Source organism: Ranitomeya imitator, chromosome 7 (genome assembly GCF_032444005.1).
Source record: "Ranitomeya imitator isolate aRanImi1 chromosome 7, aRanImi1.pri, whole genome shotgun sequence".
NCBI classification, from domain to species: domain Eukaryota; kingdom Metazoa; phylum Chordata; class Amphibia; order Anura; family Dendrobatidae; genus Ranitomeya; species Ranitomeya imitator.
This window is the reverse complement of record NC_091288.1, coordinates 20261760-20286881: the sequence shown is the minus strand read 5'-3', so window position 1 is coordinate 20286881 and position 25122 is coordinate 20261760. Positions and strand designations below refer to the sequence as shown.

Below are 25122 nucleotides of genomic sequence, written 5' to 3'. Positions count from 1 at the left end.
AATGCGTCTAGTGAAATAGAAATTCTTTAAAAATACTTATTTTGCTATTTTAAGTATAGTATTACATTGGGCCAGCTTCTAGAAAACAGTTCTAAATATTAGACAGTCTACACTCGCACATCTGTATCAATTTTTACATCTCTGACAAGCTTTTTTTTCATTATGTGTCATCTGTGTTGCCTGGATTTTTGTGGATTGAATGGTCCACCCAAATAATGAAGACATGTCTGATTTTTTTCCGAGTCTAGGATGAAACTTGGCTATGAGTGATGAATGAGCGCGCTCAGATAAGGTGTTATTCCGCCATGCTCAAGTGTAAGGCCGGCCTCACACTAGCGTGTTTTATGGACGTAAGAGAGGAGCTGAAAATACGGATTGCATATGGTACAATGCTTCTCTATGCCCCTGCTCCTATCTGCCGTATTTTACTGATCCGTATTCTACGGCTTTCTACGGCCATAGAAAATCGCAGCATGCTGCGTTTGTCACCGTATTGCACAAAAAATATGCCAATAAAAATCTATGGGGGCGAGAAAAATACAGATTACACACAGACCAGCAGTGTGACTTGCGAGAAATACGCAGCGGTGTTCTAAAGAAAAGCCGGCAATTCAGTGCGGTGTACAGTAAAATCACACTGACAGGTTAGAATAGAACAGATAAAATAAATGTCTACACATAGTATAGGGGTATATATATATATGTCAGTGAGACACATATATGTATATATATTAGTATTTCATTCAGCGCTAGATAGCTTTAAAGCCAGTAATTCAATTGCCGGCTTTTGCTATCTCCTTCCTAAACCCGACATGATATGAGACATGGTTACATACAGTAAACCATCTCATATCCCCTTTTTTTTTGCATATTCCACACTACTAATGTTAGTAGTGTGTATGTGCAAAATTTGGGCGCTCTAGCTATTAAATTTAAAGGTTAAATCGCGGAAAAAATTGGCGTGGGCTCCCGCGCAATTTTCTCCATCAGAATGGTAAAGCCAGTGACTGAGGGCAGATATTAATAGCCTGGAGAGGGTCCACGGTTATTGCCCCCCCCCCCTGGCTAAAAACACCTGCCCCCAGCCACCCCAGAAAAGGCACATCTGGAAGATGCGCCTATTCTGGCACTTGGCCACTCTCTTCCCATTCCCGTGTAGCGGTGGGATATGGGGTAATGAAGGGTTAATGTCACCTTGCTATTGTAAGGCGACATTAAGTCTGGTTAATAATGGAGAGGCGTCAATTATGACACCTATCCATTATTAATCCAATTGTATGAAATGGTTAAAAAATACACACACACATTATTACAAAGTATTTTAATGAAATAAATACACAGGTTGTTGTAATACTTTATTATACTGGTAATCCACCTGAAGACCCTCGTTCTGTAAAAAAGGCAAAATAAAAAAACAACAATATCTCATACCTTCCGTCGATCTGTAACGTCCCACGATGTAAATCCATCTGAAGGGGTTAAATCATTTTACAGCCAGGAGCTCTGCTATAATGCAGCTATGCTCCTGCCTGTAAAACCCCAGGGAATGAATGGAAACTAGGTCAATGACCTGTATTTACCTTCAGTCGCGGTGATGCGCTCTCTGCTGGATGTCCTCATATGACCTCGAGCGTGGGAAAATATTCAGAAAAGTTCCCAGGGCCAATTACCATGGACCCTCTCTACGCTATTAATATCTGCCCTCAGTCACTGGCTTTACCATTCTGGCGGAGAAAATTGTGCAGGAGCCCACGCCAATTTTTTCCGCGATTTAACCCTTAAATTTAATAGAGCGCCCAAATTTTGCACATACACACTACTAACATTAGACACAAGAGATATGAGATGGTTTACAGTATGTAAACCATGTTTCATATCATGTCGGGTTTAGGAAGGAGATAGCAAAAGCCGGCAATTGAATTACCGGCTTTTAAACTATCTAGCGCTGTATGAAATATTAATATATATATATGTGTGTCTCACTTACATATATATATATATATATATATATATATATATATACACATAGACAGTACATATGTTTTTATGATTTTTGGAGCACATGGATCCATTGTATGTCCGTATGTCGGTTTTGCAAGCCTGCGAGAAAATAACCAAGTACGGATGCCATACGGATTACATACGGAGGATACCATGCGCAAAATACGCTGACAAACCCTGCCTACGGAGTACTTACGGATCACCGTTTTTTTTACTTTTGTTGAGTATTACGGCCGTAAAATATGGACCGTATTTTTATACGCTGAGTCTGACGCCGGCCTAATAGTCTTGTGCTTGCTCTAATACTCTGTTCCAGTCCCCGCAGCTGCATGTCTCGCGACTGTTCGACAGGTTCAACACGTACATGGATTGCCAGCCTGTTAGGTAATCCCTGCATGTGTTGCGGCAACTGGAACATAGTATAAAATCACGCCGAAGATGCTCTAATAGCTCTCGAGCATGGTGGAATATCGCCTTATCCGAACACGCTCGTTCATCACTATCGGCTATGCAGTTCTGTGGGTCTGTGAAAAACTCAGACAACACTCCGATGCTATCCGTGTGCTATCTGTTTTCCACAGACATGTTCGATAGGAAAAGCTTGAGAGACCGTCATCAGTTTGTTTTGTTTTTTTAAATCTGAAAAAAATGATGAAACTCTGAACAAACTATCACACCATGCTGATCAAAATCGCTGAAATTCGGCCCCTTTTTTCTTTTGTGTATGAGAAAAATCACTGATGTGCGAACGAACCCTAAAATTTTAATGGCCGAGTTTGATCTGCAGAACGAATGAGAATATGACTTGCTCTAAGTCTCCTCAAAACATTTCTAGAATTTGACCTTTTCTTACTTTCGACTCTGCAAAACTCTTACAGTAGTTCTTATTTATTTTCGTCTGGACTATTGATTCTCTCATCTGATCGGTCTCCCTCTGAGGCTACTTTCACACTAGCATTGTTTTCAATACGTTGCAATGCGTCGTTTAGGGGAAAAAACGCATCCTGCAAAGTTGTTTGCAGGATCTGTTTTTGCCCCATAGAGTAACATTACCGACGCATTGCAACGTATTGACACACATTGCAAACCGTCGTCGTGTTTTGGCGGACCGCCAAAAGCCATCGGACCGCTTTTTTCCGACCGCGCATGCACGGACGGAACTCCGCCCCCACCTCCCCGCACCTCACAATGGGGCAGCGGATGCGCCGGAGAAATGCATCCGCTGCCTCCGTTGTGCAGCGCATCAAACGCTAGCGTCAGATTCTCGGCCCAACGCATTGCGACAGGCCAAATCCGACGCTAGTGTGAAAGTAGCCTTACTAAACTCTCTCCTCTCCAATCAGTCTTGAATGCAGCAGTCAGGATCATATTCCTCACCAACTGTTACACTGATGACTCTACCTTGTTCCAGTCATTGCACTGGTTACCCATCCACTCCAGACTTCAATATTAACTTACCACTCTCACCCACATAGCGCTCCACGGTTCAGCACCACCCTACATCTCCTTCATTGTCTCAGTCTACCACCCTTCCCTGCCCTTCATTCTTCTAATGACCTCCTCAATAATCTGAACCTCCCACTCCAGCCTTTAAAACTTCTCACGTGCTGCGCCAATTCTTTGGAATGCGCTACCCAGGACAATTTGATGAATCTCCAATTCCCATAGTTTTAAGCGTGCCCTAAAATTGCTATTTCTTCAGACTGACCTACCGCCTCAGCACATTTATTTAACTTTCCCTGTTTTGCCCATTCATATTTTTTTTTTAGAACCAGAACTCTTGTATCTTGTTTTCATAACCTTTATGCATTTAATAGCTCTCTTTGTCTGTTCTTTTACATATACTGGTTGGTTACCAGTTCATGCAGCATTACACGAATACCCTATTTATTACATTGATAGCGTGATCCGATACTCTCACATGAAGGGAAGATGAGGAAAAAAAATTCTCCAACTTCTCTCTTCTGTCAGTGAGAGGAAATGAAGCTGCACTCCGATGTCATCCGAGAGCAGTCCAATGTTTTCCACTCACTTGCATGGCCAAGCGTGATCTGAATATCGCCTCAAGCTCAGGTATGCAGTGATTTTTTTTTTCATGGACAGTCTCTGTCCGATGGAAAAATCGGACATGTGCGCGGTCCCATAGAATAACATAGGTCAGAGCCTGATCTGATGTTTTTTCGGTTTTCACTTGGAGAGGAAATATGTATATCTCCACCTGCCCTTCAAGAAGGCAGGGAAGGGGTATAAAAAATAGTTAGCTACCTCATTTCCTTAGCCCTCCAGTCCAGTCCCACCACACACAGCTCCTTCAACAGACTCCTCTTTTTTCTTTCTATCTTCTTCTTCCATCATTCATTACGCTCCACATCACCATGAGGGTCAAGGAAAGCTAAGTATAGGGTTTCTTTGTTTCTTTTACCCCCTTCATGACGAATTTGACGAATCAAATTTTTTAAATTGTTCAAATTTGACAAATCAAAATTTTCCTCCGAATTGAGCGGGTCTGCCCAAATTGAATTTTTAGGGATTTCCTGAAATGCCAATTGTCATCGTAATACAGCCATACATGAGATCTAGAGGGGTGAATGCTTTTTGTAGGCACTAGATGGTATGAAGCCCGTACCTGCCATGGTTGAGTACTTCGGAGTCATTAGTTATGCCCTTCTGTAGTCATCTACATGGTAAAACAGTTCCATAGATGCAGTTTGCAGACTCTTGTCATGTTTTATTCATTAATTACTGACACGCGGCTTTGTACTGGGAATAGGATGCTGCTCCAGTGGAGCTTACATTCTAATTCTGCCTTCTCCAGGCAGATGCACTAACACAGCAAAACCATAGCAGGCAGCAAATCCGTCAGTGGAGGTTTAGACGGTGGAATGAGTGTGATGTTACCAGGCAATGAGGAAGATTTAATACAAAACCGGAGCAAAATCCGTAACGTCAACAAGTGACTTACCCGAGATTCTAATGTGTGATACATTTATGTACAGTCCTGCCCTTTACAAAGATAAGTTCTGAAATATTTTCGATGCAAACATCATAAGAAGGCGCGTGTGATTTTAGCATTTAATGCGCTCCTAAAGAGGTGAACTTTTAAAAGGGTAATGTTACCGTAAACTCATTGCATTAAATCCCCCAGCTTTGTATCAGATTTTTTTTTGCTGACGAGAGTGAGAGATGAATTTGTCTAAAAAGTAATCATATGGCTAAAACGCGATGATTTATGCGATCATTGTTATTCTGTAATGTCTTTTATTGTTTATATACGGTAAGTCCCCTCTAAGACGGAAAGTGCTGCATAATATGTTGGCGCTATAGAAATAAAATGATTATTCTTGAGTGTAGACGACAGTGTTTTAGAATTTATACTCTTCATAGAAAGTTTTATTTAAGTTGAATCTCTATTTCAGAATGTTACTATACAATCCTCCTGAGGGAAATAATAAGCAGTGATTTTTTTATACACAAGTATTTATATATGCATAAGTACCAGCTATAAAAGGTCTTCTGAATCAAGATTGTGGTTGCCTTTAACAGCTTCCTAGGTGCAGCTCAAGTCATAAAAATCCAAATTTATTTTGACTCGAGTAATAAAAATCCAGTACTATTGTAAATCTAAAGTCATACAAATTTTTAACTCCTGACTATGAGTATTAAATAATACATATTATACCGGTATGTAGAAAATCCTGCAGTGTTGTGTTCTAATTATAAAAATAATCAAGTTTAATTAACTAATAATCTCTGGATAACTGTCTAAATTTGTTAAATTTTGGTTTATGATACATAAAATGTAAAACAATGTAATCCAAAATCCTCAGGGGCGTAACTTACTTTCCTCAGGGGTGTACCTAAAGGCTATGCAGAAGTAACTATCCTACTTCAGTTTTGATACTTTTTTTTTTGCCAAAGAAGACCCCAGTATTATAAATGGCACATGATCGAGGTTGGAACCTGTTGTAAATTTGTTTGTATTGCAGTTTCGGAATTTCAAGCTGCTCCTTAGATTATCTTGATTTATAAAAGTTGCATGACTTTTCGAGATTTTTCCAATTTTATGCAAGTAAACCTTAATCGTTACATAACAAAGAGTTCTGTAATTTTCAAATAAACTTTGCGTTTTTATCTCCCACCATTTGTTAAATCTCTACTTTCTGGCAGTGAATGCACACATTAGGCTAAGTTCACACATTGCATTTTTTTTCAGCATTTTTTTAAATGCAAATTTTCAGTTGCATTTTACAGTACCAGCAAAGTCTATGAGATTTCAGGAAACTTTTTTTTTTTTTGTCTTCAGTATTTGGTGCGATACCTTGGTTTTTGCCAAATGCAGCATGTCACTTCTTTCATAGTTTTTTTCAGTAATGAAAGTAATGGGTGATGCAAAAAAACGCTGGAAAAAACAATGCAAAAATGCAAGTGTCATTTTTTGCTGCGTTTTCTGTGCCAAAACACCTTGAAGTAGAATCAAATTTTTTTTTATGCACTAAACTTTATCAGCGTGCACAAGAAACAAATGTACCATGGCAAAAACCCATAAAAAAAAAAACAACAAAAACGAATCAAACCCTGCTTTTTGAAGGAAGTTTTTTACTGTCAAGAGAGCAGGTTTCGCCCGCGGAAAAAAATGCAACGCCTTATTATTGACAACCAAAGGTTTGAAACTCTCTTGTTTATTTACATCAGACACATGTGCTTGAAAGAGACGTCATTGATTCTTTAAGCTTAACACCACCTGGACGTATAAATCGGACACTTTTATTAATTAGCAGCAAGCAGAGATGTTAAAAATAGTAAGAAATTGAAAACGGATCAGAATAGTTTTATTTTTCAATTACATTGAATGATTGTAAAAAGAAAGGTCCATCCACATAAGGAGGTTAGTAAAGGCTATGCACTTCTTATAGATGTAGAGGTACTGATACCAGCATCTGAGGACGCAGATTGATATCTTGGTATTCATGTATTGGACAAGTGCTAGCCGCCAGATGTATGGGCCAGATAACACTCCAGCAAACGGGATGATATAAAGATCATCTTTAATTGGATCCTTGACCAGATTCCACTCCAAGCTGACTGTCTCCCTCAATGTTATGCATCTGTTGCTTCCTGATATGTTTTTAAGAAGCATGAACCGAGATTAGATCACCGGGAAATTCTGCTCTGTATAGTTAATAATAAAGGGAATGTATTAAAAAAAGTGATATTACTTTTTTTTATTTTTTTTATTGTCTGATTGTTTTTTCTAAATTTGATTATGGGTCGGTCGTCTTGCTTGTTTTTAATAGCAGTTCAAAGATTTGCTTTACCGTAGCCAAGTGGGCTATAGGAACCCAGAGACTAGAGGAGGTCATTGCTTTCTATGGTATCGAGTTGGGGGCATGCTCTGTGAACTGTGCTGAGGTCATTGTGCAGAGAGGGTGAAGGTGGATTCTGTGTTATCTTTACAGATGTTACATTTCTTTGTTCTCATGCCTGTGATGATAATGAGATCCCTGCTGAGAAGTGATCTGTACTTAAAGGGAACTTGTCACCTGAATTTTGCGGGACCGGTTTTCGGTCATATGGGCAATCTTGCCTTGCGTAGGTATGTACTACGGAGGACAGAGAATGAACTTCAATCCAATATTGCGGCCAGCATGCAGCCAGCGGGTAAGGAAAGGGTGAATCAAACACCCGAAAACTCTGCCCATATGACCGAAAACTGGTCCCGCCAAATTCAGGTGACAGGTTCCCTTTAACAGGAAGCATCAGTCTACTATAAGGCCTCATTCAGACATTTGTTGCTTTTTTTAAGTTCCTGAAAAACTGACCTAGTTTCATCAGTGTTTATTATCTGATTTTGTGCATTTTCTGCGGAGTGTCATAAGTGTGGGCGAAGTTTAATTAATTTATCAGTTTTTCTTGGATTAGAGAAAAAAAAGTTTCTCCAACTTCTCCTATCAATCAGTGAAAAATTGACAATGTTCGGTTGTCATCCAAGTGCTGTCCAATTTTTTTCACGGACCCTTAGACTTGCATTGTCCTACGATCTGATCAATATCAGCTATGTCTCCACAATTTTGCATGGACCACATGGTCTGACAAAAATTTATATATGAGAACAGCCTCATTGACTATCATAGGTATGAAGGCTGTCCGTGAAAAATATAGACTTGTATGGGAAAAACAGAGTGAAAACGGCAAGGTTTTGGAATTTGTGGTTTTAAGGCTATGTTCACCTAACCTTATTTCCAAGTGCAAGCCATAAAAAAACATCACTTGGACCAATGTTAAGTTCAGATGACTTTTTTTCTCACAAACTGAATCTACGGGTTAAAAAAATTGTAGCATATTTCGGATAAGACTCTCCTAGTCAAGCCTGTGGATGTGGCAAAAAAATTGTATCGCTTACGAATCATCTATATGGCAACTTATTTTTGTGGACACATTGCAATTCTTTAACATAGGAAACTGTATTTAGTCTTGTAAATTTAATAACTCTTAAAAGAGTTTTCCAGGTTCAGAAAACCACTATCTTTCAGCAACAATTTATTCTTAAAAAACAAACTGAGATTTACTCCTTGAGTCCAGCGCTGATTCTCCATCCCTGCTCCAAGTGTTTGTTAATAACTGCTGATGTCGTGATGACAGCGCTGCGGTCAATAACTGAGTTCATCGCCCCCAGCACACATCGTTGGTCGCTCGGAGCCATTGATCTCATTGATAGGCTGTAGGTGTCCGCACCGCAGACAATAACAGAGACCAGTATATACCCTAAATGTCACATGAATAGAGGATTGTAGTGGATAAAACTGAGCATAGAAGATAACCCAGTGTTCTTGGAAAGTAGTGAATGACCCAGAAAGAAAGTGAAAAATCTGAATAGTAAATGCAACTTTTATTATATATATACTAGCTATTGAACCCGTTCTACACCCGGGTGGCGAGCATTTATATTGGTATATGGTCTCCATCCTGGTATGTGTTGCTTCCATCCTGTGCCCTAATCTTGTCATGTGCTGCTACCATCTTGCGCCCCCATCCTGTCATGTGCAGCCCCCATCCTGTTTTGTGTGCCTCCATCTTGTGATGTGCTACTGTCTTCCTGAGCACTTATCCTGTCACATGCTTATATCCTGTACCCCAATCCTGTCATGTGGTGGTCCAATCCTGTATGCCAATGCTGTCATGTGGTGCTCCCATACTCCACCCCAATCTTGTCATGTGCTGCTACCATCATGCGCCCCATCCTGTTATGTGCTACTATCTTCCTGAGCCCTCATCCTGTCTTGTGCTCCCATCCTGCACCCCCAGTCATGTGCTGCTCCCATCCTGCGCCCTCATCCTGTCATGTAGTGCCTGCATCCTGCACCCACATACTGTCATGTGCTGCTCCCATCCTGCACCTCATCCTTTCATGTGCTGCTCTCATCCTGTGCCCCCATCCTGTCACGTGCTGATCCCATCCTGCACCCTTATCCTGCCATGTGCTGCTCCTATCTTGTGCCCCCATCCTGTCATGTGCTGCTCCCATCCTGTCATGTGCTGCTCCCATCCTGTCATGTGCTGCTCCCATCCTGCTCCCCCATTCTGTCATGTGCTGCTCCCATCCTACCCCCCTGTTCTGTCATGTGCTGCTCCCATCCTGTGCCCCCATGCTGTCATGCGCTGCTCCCATCTTGAGCCCCCATTCTGTCATGTACTGCTCCCATCCTACGCCCCAGTTCTGTCATGTGCTGCTACCATCCTGCAGCCCCATTCTGTCATATGCTGCTCCCATCCTGCGCCCCCATTCTGACATGTGCTGCACCCATCCTGCGCCTCCATTCTGTCATTTGCTGCTTCCATCCTGCACTTCCATCCTGTCATGTGCTGCTCCCATCCTGCGCCCCCATTCTGTCATGTGCTGCCCTATTCTGTCATGTGCTGCTCTATTCTGTCATGTGCTGCTCCCATCCTGCGCCACCGTTCTGTAATTTGCTGCTCTCATCCATATGCCCCATACGCTTCTCCATAAAGGTTGTTGGCCCCCATAAGATGCTCCATAGTATATGCCTCATATGCTGCTCCATTATGGTTGATGGCCCCCATAAGATGCTCCATAGTATTATATGCCCTGTATGCTGCTCCATTATGGTTGATGGCCCCCATAAGATGCTCCATAGGATTATAAGCCCTGTATGCTGATCCATTATGGTTGATGGCCCTCATAAGACGCTCCATAGTACTATATGCCCTGTATGCTGATCCATTATGGTTGATGGCCCCCATAAGATGCTCCATAGGATTATATGCCCTGTATGCTGATCTATTATGGTTGATGGCCCCCATAAGATGCTCCATAGGATTATATGCCCTGTATGCTGATCTATTATGGTTGATGGCCCCCATAAGATGCTCCATAGGATTATATGCCCTGTATGCTGATGCAATAAAAAAAAAATAACATACTCACCTATCATTGTTGGGCGCCGAGTGCTGGGGGGGCCTGAGCAGGTGGGGACACCGGCGCGCTGTGGGGGTCAGGTGCCGGAGTCGCTGCTGGCTCAGGCCCCCGGCACTTTCTATAGTCACCTGGCCCTGATCCAGCGCTGCGTGCCACTCCATCTTCCGGCTCCTCTGGCTGTGACTGTTTAGTCAGAGGGCGGCGCGCATTAAGCGCATCATCGCGCCCTCTGAACTGAAAGTCACAGGCAGAGGATGTGGAGGACGGAGCGGTGCGCATCGGTGGAACGGGACAGGTAAGTATAACATACTCACCCTCCTGGCACGTCCCTGCTTCTCCGTTGGAGATCGCGGTATGCGTTCAGTGCTTATGCACACCGCGATCTCCTGGGAGCATCACTCTGTGGGGTCCAGACTGCGCCGGCGCTTGCGCTTGCACAGTCTATAAAAGCTTCGGACAGAGTGACGGTCCCAGCGTTATATTATAGATAGCTATATATGAACATGCCCCCAGAAGAAGCGAGGCAAAACGCACATCACTGTGGAGAGAAGCGGTGTTCATATAAGATCCCATCTCACAGGTAGAAATTACAAATCATAATGATCATCCAGTGGCTATTGTGTAACATATGCGTGTTGGGAAATTTGCCTATCCCTTATTCGGTGAGTGATACCTTTCCCTGTAACCACATTAGTATATTTATTATCTTCTGTATTTGCACCATTAGGCTATGTCCGCTTTCCTGTTTTATAAAGGCACCTTTCTTCTTCTATGTTTTTTATCTGATATAGTTCTCTAATAAAAGCTGTATTTACTTTTTGGATTTTTCACTTTTTTGGGAAAATTCACTACTATCCTAGAATAGTGGGTTATGATAGCAGATACCAGTTGCCGCGGTGGAGGCTCAGGGCTTGGGGGGGCAGGACGGAGTGAGTAAAGGGTCTTCCATTTTCCAGATTTCTGGATTTCTACCAGGAGTATCAATGCCTTCCAACTGTTCCTGATTTTGCAATTTTTCTTTTCCTTGAACACATTTTTTGTTTTTTTAAGTTTTTTTTGTGAACATCATATTGAAAAGGAATAGTACGAACCTTTAAATAACTCTCCTTTGGTCGATGACGACTGACCCAATTTTTAGTAGGACAATCTTGTAAACCAGAACACAAAATAGGAGAGGTTTATGGAAATTTGCACCAAAGTGCCCCTTTGGGAATGTTTTTTTATTTTCTTCGGAATGGGGAATAAATGTCCCAACTTTTTGGAACAATAAAGTACGGGTGATGTGCTCGCCAATGTAGACATTTTCCAGTGATTTCTACATGTTCAGATATATTTTTTTCTGCATTGCTTTATGAGCCCGTGTTTTTTTTTTGACACTTCCAGTATAGTTTTTCTTCAAAACGCCAAGATGACAGATCTCCGGCTACATCATTACTCTGTATGTCATATTTGTGTATTTTTCTCTAGCTACCAGGGACATATACCTCAACTTATGGCTCAGATAGAAATCCTCAGTACTGAGAATATTTCATTTTAACTCCAATGAAAATTTTACACCGGGAGCCCCAACCGCAGTGGCATGTATACGGCCGGTCTGCAGCGTGATATACCGTCCGCACTGACATTTTGCCTCTTACTAAAAGGTTTGCATCTAAAACAGGAAATATTGTAGCGATGGTCCGGCCGGAGTATTTAGCGAATTACAGCCGTGAAGAAGCCCTTTATATTTTCTTCACATTGCAGCAGAATGCCCAGTGCTGTTTTTTTTATGGAAAGCCCTGTCTGATGTACTTAATAAATTCTTAAGATTTGCAAAACGTTCAAAGTTGCTGCTTTTTCATAGAAGTTTCTACGAGATTTAGGAAGTGCGTGCTTTGTGTGTTGTAATAAGAATCATAAATGTATTTAAAGGCTCTATGTAAAGAGATAAACTGTGTTTTTACATCACTCGCTCATTGCACCCATGGGGAATGTACACGCTGCCAGCTATTCCGAGCTATCGGCCGAGAGGGCATGTGATTTTCATAGGGAATAGGCCTCTCTGGCAATATGTCCAATTTTTTATTTTTTTTCTGAAATCTGCTGTTGGGTGATCAGTGAATGATCAGTGAATACCATCATATATAGCAAATAGTAGCCCATGAAAATTGGGTTCCAGTGACTTACTTTGAACGTGTATGAGTCACTTAAATCCTGTGTGTTGACATAAAGTAAGGGATTTTTAACCCATTTTTTTTAGTTTTTGTACAGCAGGGAAAAGATGAGAACTTGCAAATACTCATCAATCACCCACTGCTCCTATGTCACGCTGGTCATGTCCCCGCCTGTCCACTCTCTTTCTCTTCCCGCATGTTTGGCATATGATTGGATGCAAAAACTCATCTAGCAATCAACCGCTGCTCCTATGTCCCGCTGGTCATGTCCCCACCTGTCCACTCTCTTTCTCTTCCCGCATGTTTGACATATGATTGGATGCAAAAACTCATCTAGCAATCACCCGCTGCTCCTATGTCCCGCTGGTCATGTCCTCCTCTAGTCTCCTCTTTTTCTCTTCCAGCATGTTTGCCATATGATTGCATACAAATACTCATCTATCTATCTATCACCCGTTGCTCCTCTGTCCCACTGGTCATGCCCCCACCTGTTTCCCCTCCATCTCTTTTGGCATGTTTGACAAATGATTGCATACAAACACTCATCTATCAATCACTCTTTGCTCCTTTTTCCCACTGATCGTGCCCCTGCCTTTTTCCTCTCAGTCTCTTTTGTCATGTTTGGCATATGATTGCATGCGAATACTCATCTATCAATCACTCATTGCTCCTCTACCTCACTGCTCATGCCCCTGCCTGTTTCCTCTCTGACTCTTTTGGCATGTTTGGCATATGATTGCATGCAAATACTTATCTATCAATCACTTGTTGCTCCTCTGTCCCACTCGTCATGCCCCTGCCTGTTTCCTCTCTGACTCTTTTGGCATGTTTGGCATATGATTGCATGCAAATACTCATCTATCAATCACTTGTTGCTCCTCTGTCCCACTTGTCATGCCTCTGCCTTTTTCCTCTCTGACTCTTTTGGCATGTTTGGCATATTATTGCATGCAAATACTCATCTATCAATCACTTGTTGCTCCTCTGTCCCATTGGTCATGCCCCTGCCTGTTTCCTCTCTGTCTCTTTTGGCGTGTTTGGCATAAGATTGCATGCAAATACTCACCTATCAATTACTCGTTGCTCCTCTGTCCCGCTGGTCATGCCCCCCACCAGTGTCCTCTCCTTTTCCAGCATCTCTGTCATGTGATTGTATGCATCCAACATTTTTACGTTGGTGGAAGATAAAGAGAGGAGACTGATGAGGGACATGTCCATTGTGACAGAGGTGCAGCAGGTGATCAAATGGTGAATACATGCTGCTATTTATTTTTTAACAATAACTGGGACAATTTGTAAACTTTAAGTAGGAAGCAGAAAACCCTCTAACGGGAACCTGCCATACTGAAAAATGCAGTCAAATCTGCAGGCACCATGTTTTAGTCAAAAATATTCTCAATAGTTTTGTATTTATTTATTAGAAAAGATTAAAGATAAGAATAAGTTTTCACATATTCAGGTCTAACTGCTGAGACCTACCCTGAACAGAGAATGAAGGATTTTGGTCCTCGGCATGCGCCCTACCGCTCAATTTCTATAGACTTCAGACTATCTCCAGCTGTCCAATAGAGTGTTCCCTATTAAATCATTTAAACCTCTGCTCATTCTAGGCTTGGGATTCCAGTGGGCGGTCTTACATAGTGATTAACTGCTATCTCTGTATGTAGACTTATGCAGGGAAGGCTGTTAATAAGTAAGACCTCCCATTGGTCTCCTAAACACAAAATAGTCAGAGACATACCTGTATAATTTTCTCATTCCAAACAAATATATATTAACCAGCGGCCATGCTGCATTGTCAACATGACAGTTTGTCCTTAAATATTGAAAGTAAAGGGGTTGTCCTGTCTTAGGGTATAAGTGTGTAGTCACTCTAAAGCCGGGTCACACTAGCAAGTGAAATGCGAGAAACTCGTACTAGTCTTTCGCATCAATACCCGGCACTGCCGCCGGCATTCGGGACCGGAGCGTTCAGCTGCATAAAAATACATGTAGCTGAACGCTCAGGTCCCGAGTGCTGGCGGCAGTGCCGGGTATTGATGCGAGAGACTCGCGTAAGATTCTCGCATTGCATTCACAAGTGTGACACCGGCCTAAGTGTCACTCTTTGTGACTGCAGATTTGTGAATCCTCACATCATGCGCACTGCACACTGTGAGGATTCTCCGGTTGCGGCAGGTATGCAATTTCCATTCTTTTGGCCACATTCCGGCTAGTCGTATCCAGCCTCACTTGTATTAAGAGCAGCTGCATGTGTCTAGTCGGTAAGTGACGGCATTGATGCTAATCGCTTACATGCAGCCACGCGTCTGCTTCTCTCAGCACTGGCAAAGAAGAATTTTGACAAAATGCAATGTGCGCAATGTGAGGATTCGCAAGTCTGTGCCCTAAGACCGGGCAATGGACAAAGTTTAAAAGAAGCTGATTCTGAATCAGTAAATTTTTTTTCAACCCCCTTGAACACCCCACCCAAGCATAAAATGAAGGGGTCCTCTTTTAGGCCGGTTTCACACGTCAGTGGCTCCGGTACGTGTGGTGACAGTTTCCTCATGTACCGGAGACACTGACTCATGTAGACACATCAAAATAAATGTGTCTCTGCACATGTCAGCGTGTTTTCACGGACCGTGTGTCCATTTGCAAAACACGGAGACATGTCAGTGCTCGTGGGAGCGCATGGATCACACGGACCCATTAAAGTCAATGGGTCCGTGTAAACACGTACCGCACACGGATGCTGTCCGTGTGCAGTCCGTGTTCTGTCCGTGTGCGTTTTTCCTGTCATAGGGTTAAAATTGTAAAAATTGTTGTAATACATGGACACGGACACACGTGCAGCACACGTGCAGCACACAGACAGCACGCGGACCCTAAAACCGTACTCATGGACATCACACGGATGGCCTATGTGAGCACATGGACACGGATAACTCCAGTACCATTTTCTCCGGTACCGGAATTATCTGGACGTGTGAGACTGGCCTTAATGTGTGCACAGTTAGTCCTCTTTGTGCATAAGCACGCAGCTTGCCGCCATTTGCAGAATTATGTAGGAGGAACTCAGTTTTATGAACGGATATCAATAATGTCATAGCTGTATCTAAATTTCTATTTTTTTCCTATGATTTTTTTTTCTTGAGTCTTTGCCATCTTTTCCCCTATATTTGTATTTTTTCTTGTCTGCTCCATTTGTTGATTTCTATTTTTTCGGAATACCATCGGTAGAGAATCATCTTTTGTCTTCCTTTTGGTCTTACACACAGGTTTTGCGACTGAGCTAAGAAAAAATATATAAATGTAAAGACTTTCAAAACTAACGTTTGCGTTGATTTGATTTGTCGATTTCCGAGAGAGCGCTCAAGCTGAATTTTAATTTTCTTCAGAGCCGAGTTTATACTCCTGCGAATCCGAAGTAAATCCTTGCGGAGACGATGCCTACTGCAATCAAACGAGCACACCTGCTTTTTGTCACTGTAAGACCGGCTTCCAAAGAAACTTCAAGAACAGGCAATGTGAAGGTAGGTGCTTCAGATCACTTGTTAAAAAAAAAAAGCAAAAAAAAAACTCTGCAAGTCGGAAGGAAAAAAAAAGCAAAAAACCAAAAACGTGATTTCCATTCTAAACGCTATTGGTTTATTAGAGGGAAAGCTGCAGTCTGTCTTCGGGGACAAGTTAATTCTCCATGCGTAACCTAGGAAAAGAATCACATCACATAATGAGGAATTGCAGTAGCCAAAATATAGAGACGCCGCTTTACACATGAAAGGAATTAAAAAATTTAAGTCTTGCAGTGAATTAGCAATGCCAATTAATTAAACCAACATCATAAGATATTGAAGAATTTAATGACAACGTGCATTCCCGTCAATATTAACTCGTCTTTTTACATATACATATTGCGTTAATCCCTGGATGAATTCCGCAATCTATACAAGTAGGAAAAAAAAAAGTAATTTCTATACTCCTACGTATCTTATAGCGGCTGGTATTATCGCACAGAAGCAGGAATACGAGGATTTAAGTCGCGTTCTAGGAATTGTTTGAACGGAAAAATGCAAAATGGTCTTCAAAAGAGAAAAGCTAAGGATGGTCGTGTGGTGGTAGCGCTGCTAATACAAGGGCTTCATTCGTAGAGTCGGTCCTACAGGAACTTTAAGTGTGCCTCCATCTGACACATGGGGACAGATTTACTATTGTAAGGCCACGTTCACACGTTCAGTATTTGGTCGGTATTTTACATCAGTATTTGAAAGCCAAAATCGGGAGAGGAACAGAGGAAAAGTAGAATAGAAACACGTCTCACCACGTCTGTATTTTTCCAACCACACCTGTTTTTTTTCTTCCAAATACTGATGGAAAATACTGATCAAATACTGAAGGTGTGAATGTGGCCTTAGGCCGGGATCACACATGCGAGAAACACGTCCGTGTCTCGCATGTGAAATCCAAGCTGTGGCGCCGGCACTCCAGAGCGGAGCGTGCGGCTCCATGTGTTGCTATGCGGCCGCTCCACAGTGCCGGCGCCAGAGCTTGGGTTTCACATGCGAGACATGGACGTGTTTCTCGCATGTGTGATCCCGGCCTTAGGCTGAGTTCACACCAGCACACCCATAGACTTGAATTGGCAAGTCTCACCTAACACAGGTAGCGCTTGCTGAGATTTTTTTTTTTTCACATGCAGATTCAGCTCATTTTGGCAAATCCTGCCCTAAATTGTCAAATATAGTTGAAAGGAAATCTGTCGCCAGGTTTTTGATATTTAATTTGTGAGCAGCATGGAGTGGAGGCCCTGATTCCAGAGATGTTTCATTTGCTCAGAAGCTCGCTGTAGTTCCAGTACAATCAGAGTTTTATCAGCAAGAGATTATCACTGCAGGGCTAGATGTCTTGTGCTGGTTAGTCCCTCTAATCTGTGCAACTCCGCCCCCATCACTGATTGGCTAACAGCGTACAAAGGAAGCTGCCAATCAGCGGTGTGGGCGGGGTTAACACAGCTCAGCATTCTGAGCATTTTCACATCTACAGCAGAGAAAACAGGGATTCTCCCAAAACTGCACCACGCAGCCCAGTAAGTAACACATCGCTGGAGTCAGGCTCTCATTGCATTTATTGTGGTAAAAAAAGACCTGGAATTGTGATTGTCCTGGTCAGCCGGATTATTGAGACGCCAAACATGCATCAATTTCGTTCTATTTAAATGATGAAAAAAATCAGTAGATTGTAAAAAAAAGTTTTTACTTTGAGTCATAATTTTCTGAGACCCAAAACATTTGTATTTTGCAGCTGATTGAGGTGTGATTTATTTTTTGTTCGGTGAGCTGATTTTTTTTAATGCCAATTTTATGTACATATGATACTTTCATGGCTTATTACATTTTTTTAAGGAGGTGAAGTGACCCCAAAAAAAGCAATTCTGGAGTTTTGATTTGATATTTTCTCTTTATGGTGTTTCCCAATCGGGTTAATGAATTCAACATTTCAATAGATCGGACTTTTACAAATGCAACAATAACAACTGTTTTTTTTTCTGCTTTCGTCATTTTTAAGGAGGTAAAAGGGTGTCATTTTAATTTTTATACTTATAAAAATATTTCTGTATGTTTTAAAAACAGGGTTTTTTTAAATTATTTTCTTTATAGGACTTGCATAAGTGTTTATATATATATAGTATATACTGCAATATAATAATATTGTAGCATAAAGAGAAAATCTCTGACTGCTATGGGGCTCAGCCTATCCTCAGGTGCAGACAAGCTTATTTTTGGTCCGAATGAGATCTGACGAAACATCCGATCGCACTTGGACCAATGTTAGTCTATGGAGTTGTGCACACGACCGTTTTTTTCTTCCTTGAACAGTGTCTGTAATCGGAAAAAAATCGCAGTATACCCAAGTTAGAGCCGATATTCGGATCGCGCCCAGCCGTCTAAGTCAATAAGTGTATGGGGAACTTTAGACTGCACTCGGATGACGTCTGAGTGCAGTCTGATTTACACAGCCTCACACAATGGAGAAGATCACACTGCGATCAAACTTTGATGAGAGTGTGGTCAAAGTGTCATTTACATAATTGGCTCGATTCTCTCTGATGAGAAGATCTACGACCACTTGCACCTGCCTTATGACTAAGCTTCACAAGAGGATTGAGAACGCAGTGACGGGGGTCTTCAGTGTACCCTATCAATCCCTTTGATCGTGCTGCAAGGGGTCGATGGGAAACAGAGCCTGTGGGCATCGGCGAGCGTGCCATTTAAATGCTGTTATCAGAGATTGACAGCGGCATTTAACGTCGGAGATTTAGTCTTTGTTCCCACAATGAGTTGTTGGTGAGTTCTTTACAATTTTGGAAACAATTGCAAGTAACCTATTTAATTTAATGGGTGCAGAAAATCCGCAACATCAAAAGCTCATCGTGGGAACATAGCCTTACAGAGAAAAATATACCTGACTGCAATTGTGTAGCAAGGTTTTGATGCCCGATGTCCACGATTAAGGTAGCAAGGATCAGATGATTGGTTCCCCTTAATAAGAACCAACTCTAATTTGGGGACTAAAAAAAAAACCGAGATGCAATAGGTTTTAGCCTAGGAGGCTAAAAGAATTAAAGCAGATGCCGTAAACCTTTCCTGTGGAAGGCTTTCAGTCCCGTCAGATAACACGTATAGTTTCTACTTTCTTTGAGACCTATAAAGACCATCTTGAACCCTTTTGAGGAGGTCATCTAGAAAAGTTTTTGAGTTCTTTAACTTGGAGCATGACCAAGTTAGGTCACTAATAGTGTTGAGCGATACCGTCCGATATTTGAAAATATCGGTATCGGATGGTATCGGTCGATATCCGAAAAATATCGGATATCACCGATACCGATATCCGATACCAATACAAGTCAATGGGACACAAATATCGGAAGGTATCCTGTAATGGATCCCAGGGTCTGAAGGAGAGAAAACTCTCCTTCAGGCCCTGGGATCCATATTCATGTGTAAAATAAAGAATAAAAATAAAAAATATTGATATACTTACCCTCTGACGCGCCCTGGTCATCACCGCTGCAACCGCCTTGCTTTCGTTCCGAAGAATGAGCGCGTAAAGGGCCTTCGATGACGTCACGGCTTGTGATTGGTCGCTGAGCAGTCATGTGACCGCTCACGCGACCAATCACAAGCCGCTACGTCATCGAAGGTCCTTAACGCGCTAATTCTTAGGAATGAAAGCAAGGCGGTTGCAGCGGTGACGACCAGGGCGCGTCAGAGGGTAAGTATATCAATATTTTTTATTTTACACATTAATCTTAATCCCAATACTGATTCCCAGTATCACAAAAATATCAGAACTCGGTATCGGAATTCCGATACCGCAAATATCGGCTGATACCCGATACTTGCGGTATCGGAATGTTCAACATGTGACTCACTAATAACATTTCAAGAGTTTGAGTTGCGAAAAAATAGTCAACTTCAGCAAACATATCTGTGTACGAAGCTTTTGTTTTAGTTCCTTTCGACATGAAGAACAGCCGGCCAGCTGCCACATCAAGAAGAAAAAATGAACCTGGCGCCCTGACTGATTGGACACCTAAGTGGAGTGTTTGGTTAGGTCATTTCCGTGACGCGAAGATCTATAGTGTAAATGTAAATCTGACCCGTCCCTCTCAGGGTTCAGCCTCATCGAGATTGTGGTAATTAGATTTTGTATGTGCCACTATTTCTTGCCGGCAGCCATAAAGGAAATCTAGCAATGTTAATTGGAAAAGGAGCCAAGAAGTTGACAAATCTAGACTACGTTCACATCACGTTTTGAATCTACGTTTCCAATTATTATGAGGTTTTTTTTCTTAATTAAAAACATATCTTAGGGATAAACCTTGAATTTCTTTTTTTTTTCCAAAAAAGGACATTAAAGACATAGATAACATTATGTTTCCGTACGTTACCCAGTGACATCAATGTGAAAAATTTGTTTGCATCATATGTTTGTTTTTTGGAGGATAGAATAGCGTGGTAGGCTACACGATGCTGCCCCACCTCCTAAAAAATATAAAAGAAGGTCAAACATCATAAAAATTATACTGTTTGGAGCCATTTCGACCCTTAAACACCAAGCCTATATTGGTGCTCAGTCCTGAAGGAGCCCTAACCATGGGGACTTGTATTTTTGCAAGATGAGATTTTTTTTTTTCAAATGGCACTGTTATACCTTACTAATTAAGTTTTATTAAAAGTTGTCCAGGTCCAATTTTTAAAACAGGCTGGGATTGTTCTAAAATGATACAAGAAACCATACTCACCTGCTCACCCCATCACTTTAGCTCAGCTTGCTCTGGTGGTTTCTCCTTGGAGTTGTCCTGAGTTCTGTCCTTGTACAGTCCGTTTTTTCAGATGCAGCACTCGAACCAAAAATGGATCAATTTTTTTATATCTGGTGTCATCTTAGTATCATTCTTTTTTTTCTCATTTGTTTTTTTTTTTACTGCAGCGGATAGATTGTCTAAACTTTTTTTATCCATTGACTCCAAACAGTGGATCAGTTTACCTAGATGGATCTGTGAATTACGAAGGCCGGCGTCACACTAGAGAGTTTTACGGATGTATGAGAGGCGCAAAAACTACGCATTGCACACGGACCAATGATTCTCTATGGGGCAGCTCCTATCTGCCCTATATTTCTCAGCTGTATTTTACGGGCTTAGAAAATCGCAGCATGCTACGTTTGTCAGCGTATTGCGCAAAAAATCCACCAATGAAAGTCTATGGGGGCGAGAAAAATACGGATTACACTAGGACCATGCGTGTGACTTGCGAGAAATACGCAGCGGTGTTCTATAGAAAAGCCGCAATTCAGTTCGGTGTACAGTAAAATCACACTGACAGGTTAGAATAGAATAGAATAGAGAGAATAAATGTCTACACAAAGTATAGGTATATATATATACAGTGGGGCAAAAAAGTATTTAGTCAGTCAGCAATAGTGCAAGTTCCACCACTTAAAAAGATGAGAGGCGTCTGTAATTTACATCATAGGTAGACCTCAACTATGGGAGACAAACTGAGAAAAAAAAATCCAGAAAATCACATTGTCTGTTTTTTAACATTTTATTTGCATATTATGGTGGAAAATAAGTATTTGGTCAGAAACAAAATTTCATCTGAATACTTTGTAATATATCCTTTGTTGGCAATGACAGAGGTCAAACGTTTTCTGTAAGTCTTCACAAGGTTGCCACACACTGTTGTTGGAATGTTGGCCCATTCCTCCATGCAGATCTCCTCTAGAGCAGTGATGTTTTTGGCTTTTCGCTTGGCAACACGGACTTTCAACTCCCTCCAAAGGTTTTCTATAGGGTTGAGATCTGGAGACTGGCTAGGCCACTCCAGGACCTTGAAATGCTTCTTACGAAGCCACTCCTTCGTTGCCCTGGCGGTGTGCTTTGGATCATTGCCATGTTGAAAGACCCAGCCACGTTTCATCTTCAATGCCCTTGCTGATGGAAGGAGGTTTGCACTCAAAATCTCACGATACATGGCCCCATTCATTCTTTCATGTACCCGGATCAGTCGTCCTGTCCCCTTTGCAGAGAAACAGCCCCAAAGCATGATGTTTCCACCACCATGCTTTACAGTAGGTATGGTGTTTGATGGATGCAACTCAGTATTCTTTTTCCTCCAAACACGACAAGTTGTGTTTCTACCAAACAGTTCCAGTTTGGTTTCATCAGACCATCGGACATTCTCCCAAAACTCCTCTGGATCATCCAAATGCTCTCTAGCAAACTTCAGACGGGCCCGGACATGTACTGGCTTAAGCAGTGGGACACATCTGGCACTGCAGGATCTGAGTCCATGGTGGCGTAGTGTGTTACTTATGGTAGGCCTTGTTACATTGGTCCCAGCTCTCTGCAGTTCATTCACTAGGTCCCCCCGCGTGGTTCTGGGATTTTTGCTCACCGTTCTTGTGATCATTCTGACCCCACGGGGTGGGATTTTGCGTGGAGCCCCAGATCGAGGGAGATTATCAGTGGTCTTGTATGTCTTCCATTTTCTAATTATTACTCCCACTGTTGATTTCTTCACTCCAAGCTGGTTGGCTATTGCAGATTCAGTCTTTCCAGCCTGGTGCAGGGCTACAATTTTGTTTCTGGTGTCCTTTGACAGCTCTTTGGTCTTCACAATAGTGGAGTTTGGAGTCAGACTGTTTGAGGGTGTGCACAGGTGTCTTTTTATACTGATAACAAGTTTAAACAGGTGCCATTACTACAGGTAATGAGTGGAGGAAAGAGGAGACTCTTAAATAAGAAGTTACAGGTCTGTGAGAGCCAGAAATCTTGATTGTTTGTTTCTGACCAAATACTTATTTTCCACCATAATATGCAAATAAATTGTTAAAAAAACAGACAATGTGATTTTCTGGATTTTTTTTTCTCAGTTTGTCTCCCATAGTTGAGGTCTACCTATGATGTAAATTACAGACGCCTCTCATCTTTTTAAGTGGTGGAACTTGCACTATTGCTGACTGACTAAATACTTTTTTGCCCCACTGTATATATATATATAAATATATATATATATATATATATACAGTTAGGTCCATATATATTTGGACAGAGACAACATTTTTCTAATTTTGGTTATAGACATTACCACAATGAATTTTAAACAAAACAATTCAGATGCAGTTGAAGTTCAGACTTTCAGCTTTCATTTGAGGGTATCCACATTAAAATTGGATGAAGGGTTTAGGAGTTTCAGCTCCTTAACATGTGCCACCCTGTTTTTAAAGGGACCAAAAGTAATTGGACAATTGACTCAAAGGCTATTTCATGGACAGGTGTGGGCAATTCCTTCACTATGTCATTCTCAATTAAGCAGATAAAAGGCCTGGAGTTGATTTGAGGTGCGGTGCTGCATTTGGAAGGTTTTGCTGTGAAGTAAACATGTGGTCATAGGAGCTCTCCATGCAGGTGAAACAAGCCATCCTTAAGCTGCAAAAACAGAAAAAACCCATCCGAGAAATTGCTACAACATTAGGAGTGGCAAAATCTACAGTTTGGTACATCCTGAGAAAGAAAGAAAGCACTGGTGAACTCATCAATGCAAAAAGTCCTGGGCACCCACGGAAGACAACAGTGGTGGATGATCGCAGAATAATCTCCATGGTGAAGAGAAACCCCTTCACAACAGCCGACCAAGTGACCAACACTCTCCAGGAGGTCGGCGGATCAATATCCAAATCTACCATAAAGAGAAGACTGCATGAAAGTAAATACAGGGGGATCACTGCACGGTGCAAGATACTCATAAGCATCAAGAATAAAAAGGCTAGACTGGACTTTGCTAAAAAAAATCTAAAAAAGCCAGCACAGTTCTGGAAGAACATTCTTTGGACAGATGAAACCAAGATCAACCTCTACCAGAATGATGGAAAGAGAAAAGTATGGTGAAGGCGTGGTACAGCTCATGATCCAAAGCATACCACATCATCTGTAAAACACGGCGGAGGCAGTGTGATGGCGCGGGCATGCATGGCTGCCAGTGGCACTGGGTCACTAGTGTTTATTGATGACGTGACACAGGACAGAAGCAGCCGAATGAATTCTGAGGTATTGAGAGCCGCCATACTGTGTGCGCAGATCCAGCCAAATGAAGCAAAACTGACTGGTCGTCGTTTCATACTACAGATGGACAATGACCCAAAACATAAAGCCAAAGCTACCCAGGAGTTTATTAAAGCAAAGAAGTGGAATATTCTTGAATGGCCAAGTCAGTCACCTGATCTCAACCCAATTGAGCATGCATTTCACTTGTTAAAGACTAAACTTCAGACAGAAAGGCCAATAAACAAACAGCAACTAAAAACCACCGCAGTGAAGGCCTGGCAGAGCATCAAAAAGGAGGAATCACAGCGTCTGGTGATGTCCATGAGTTCAAGACTTCAGGCAGTCATTGCCAACAAAGGGTTTTCAACCAAGTACTAAAAATGAACATTTTATTTGAAATTATTGAATCTGTCCAATTACTTTTGGTCCCTTTAAAAACAAGGTGGTACATGTTAAGGAGCTGAAACTCCTAAACCCTTCATCCAATTTTAAAGTGGATACCCTCAAATGAAAGCTGAAAGTCTGAACTTCAACTGCATCTGAATTGTTTTGTTTAAAATTCATTGTGGTAATGTCTATAACCAAAATTAGAAAAATGTTGTCTCTGTCCAAATATATATGGACCTAACTGTATATATATATATATATATATATATATATATATATATATGTCATTGAGACACATATATACAGTACAGACCAAAAGTTTGGACACACCTTTTCATTTAAAGATTTTTCTGTATTTTTATGACTATGAAAATTGTACATTCACACTGAAGGCATCAAAACTATGAATCAACACATGTGGAATTATATACTTAACAAAAAAGTGTGAAACAACTGAAATTATGTCTTATATTCTTGGTTCTTCAAAGTAGCCACCTTTTGCTTTGATGACTGCTTTGCACACTCTTGGCATTCTCTTGATGGAAGTAGTCACC

At 41.6% G+C, this 25122-nt stretch overlaps 1 protein-coding gene across 1 annotated transcript in view; it reads left to right on the top strand.

The window, feature by feature from the left end:
- The window catches only part of LRP1B (LDL receptor related protein 1B), a 1659362-nt gene that overhangs the window by 1523411 nt on the left and 110829 nt on the right, over positions 1-25122 (top strand). The window contains exon 75 of the mRNA XM_069732880.1: positions 15972-16106. Within this exon, the coding sequence (XP_069588981.1) occupies positions 15972-16106 (135 nt within the window). The remainder of the gene's footprint in view (positions 1-15971; positions 16107-25122) is intronic.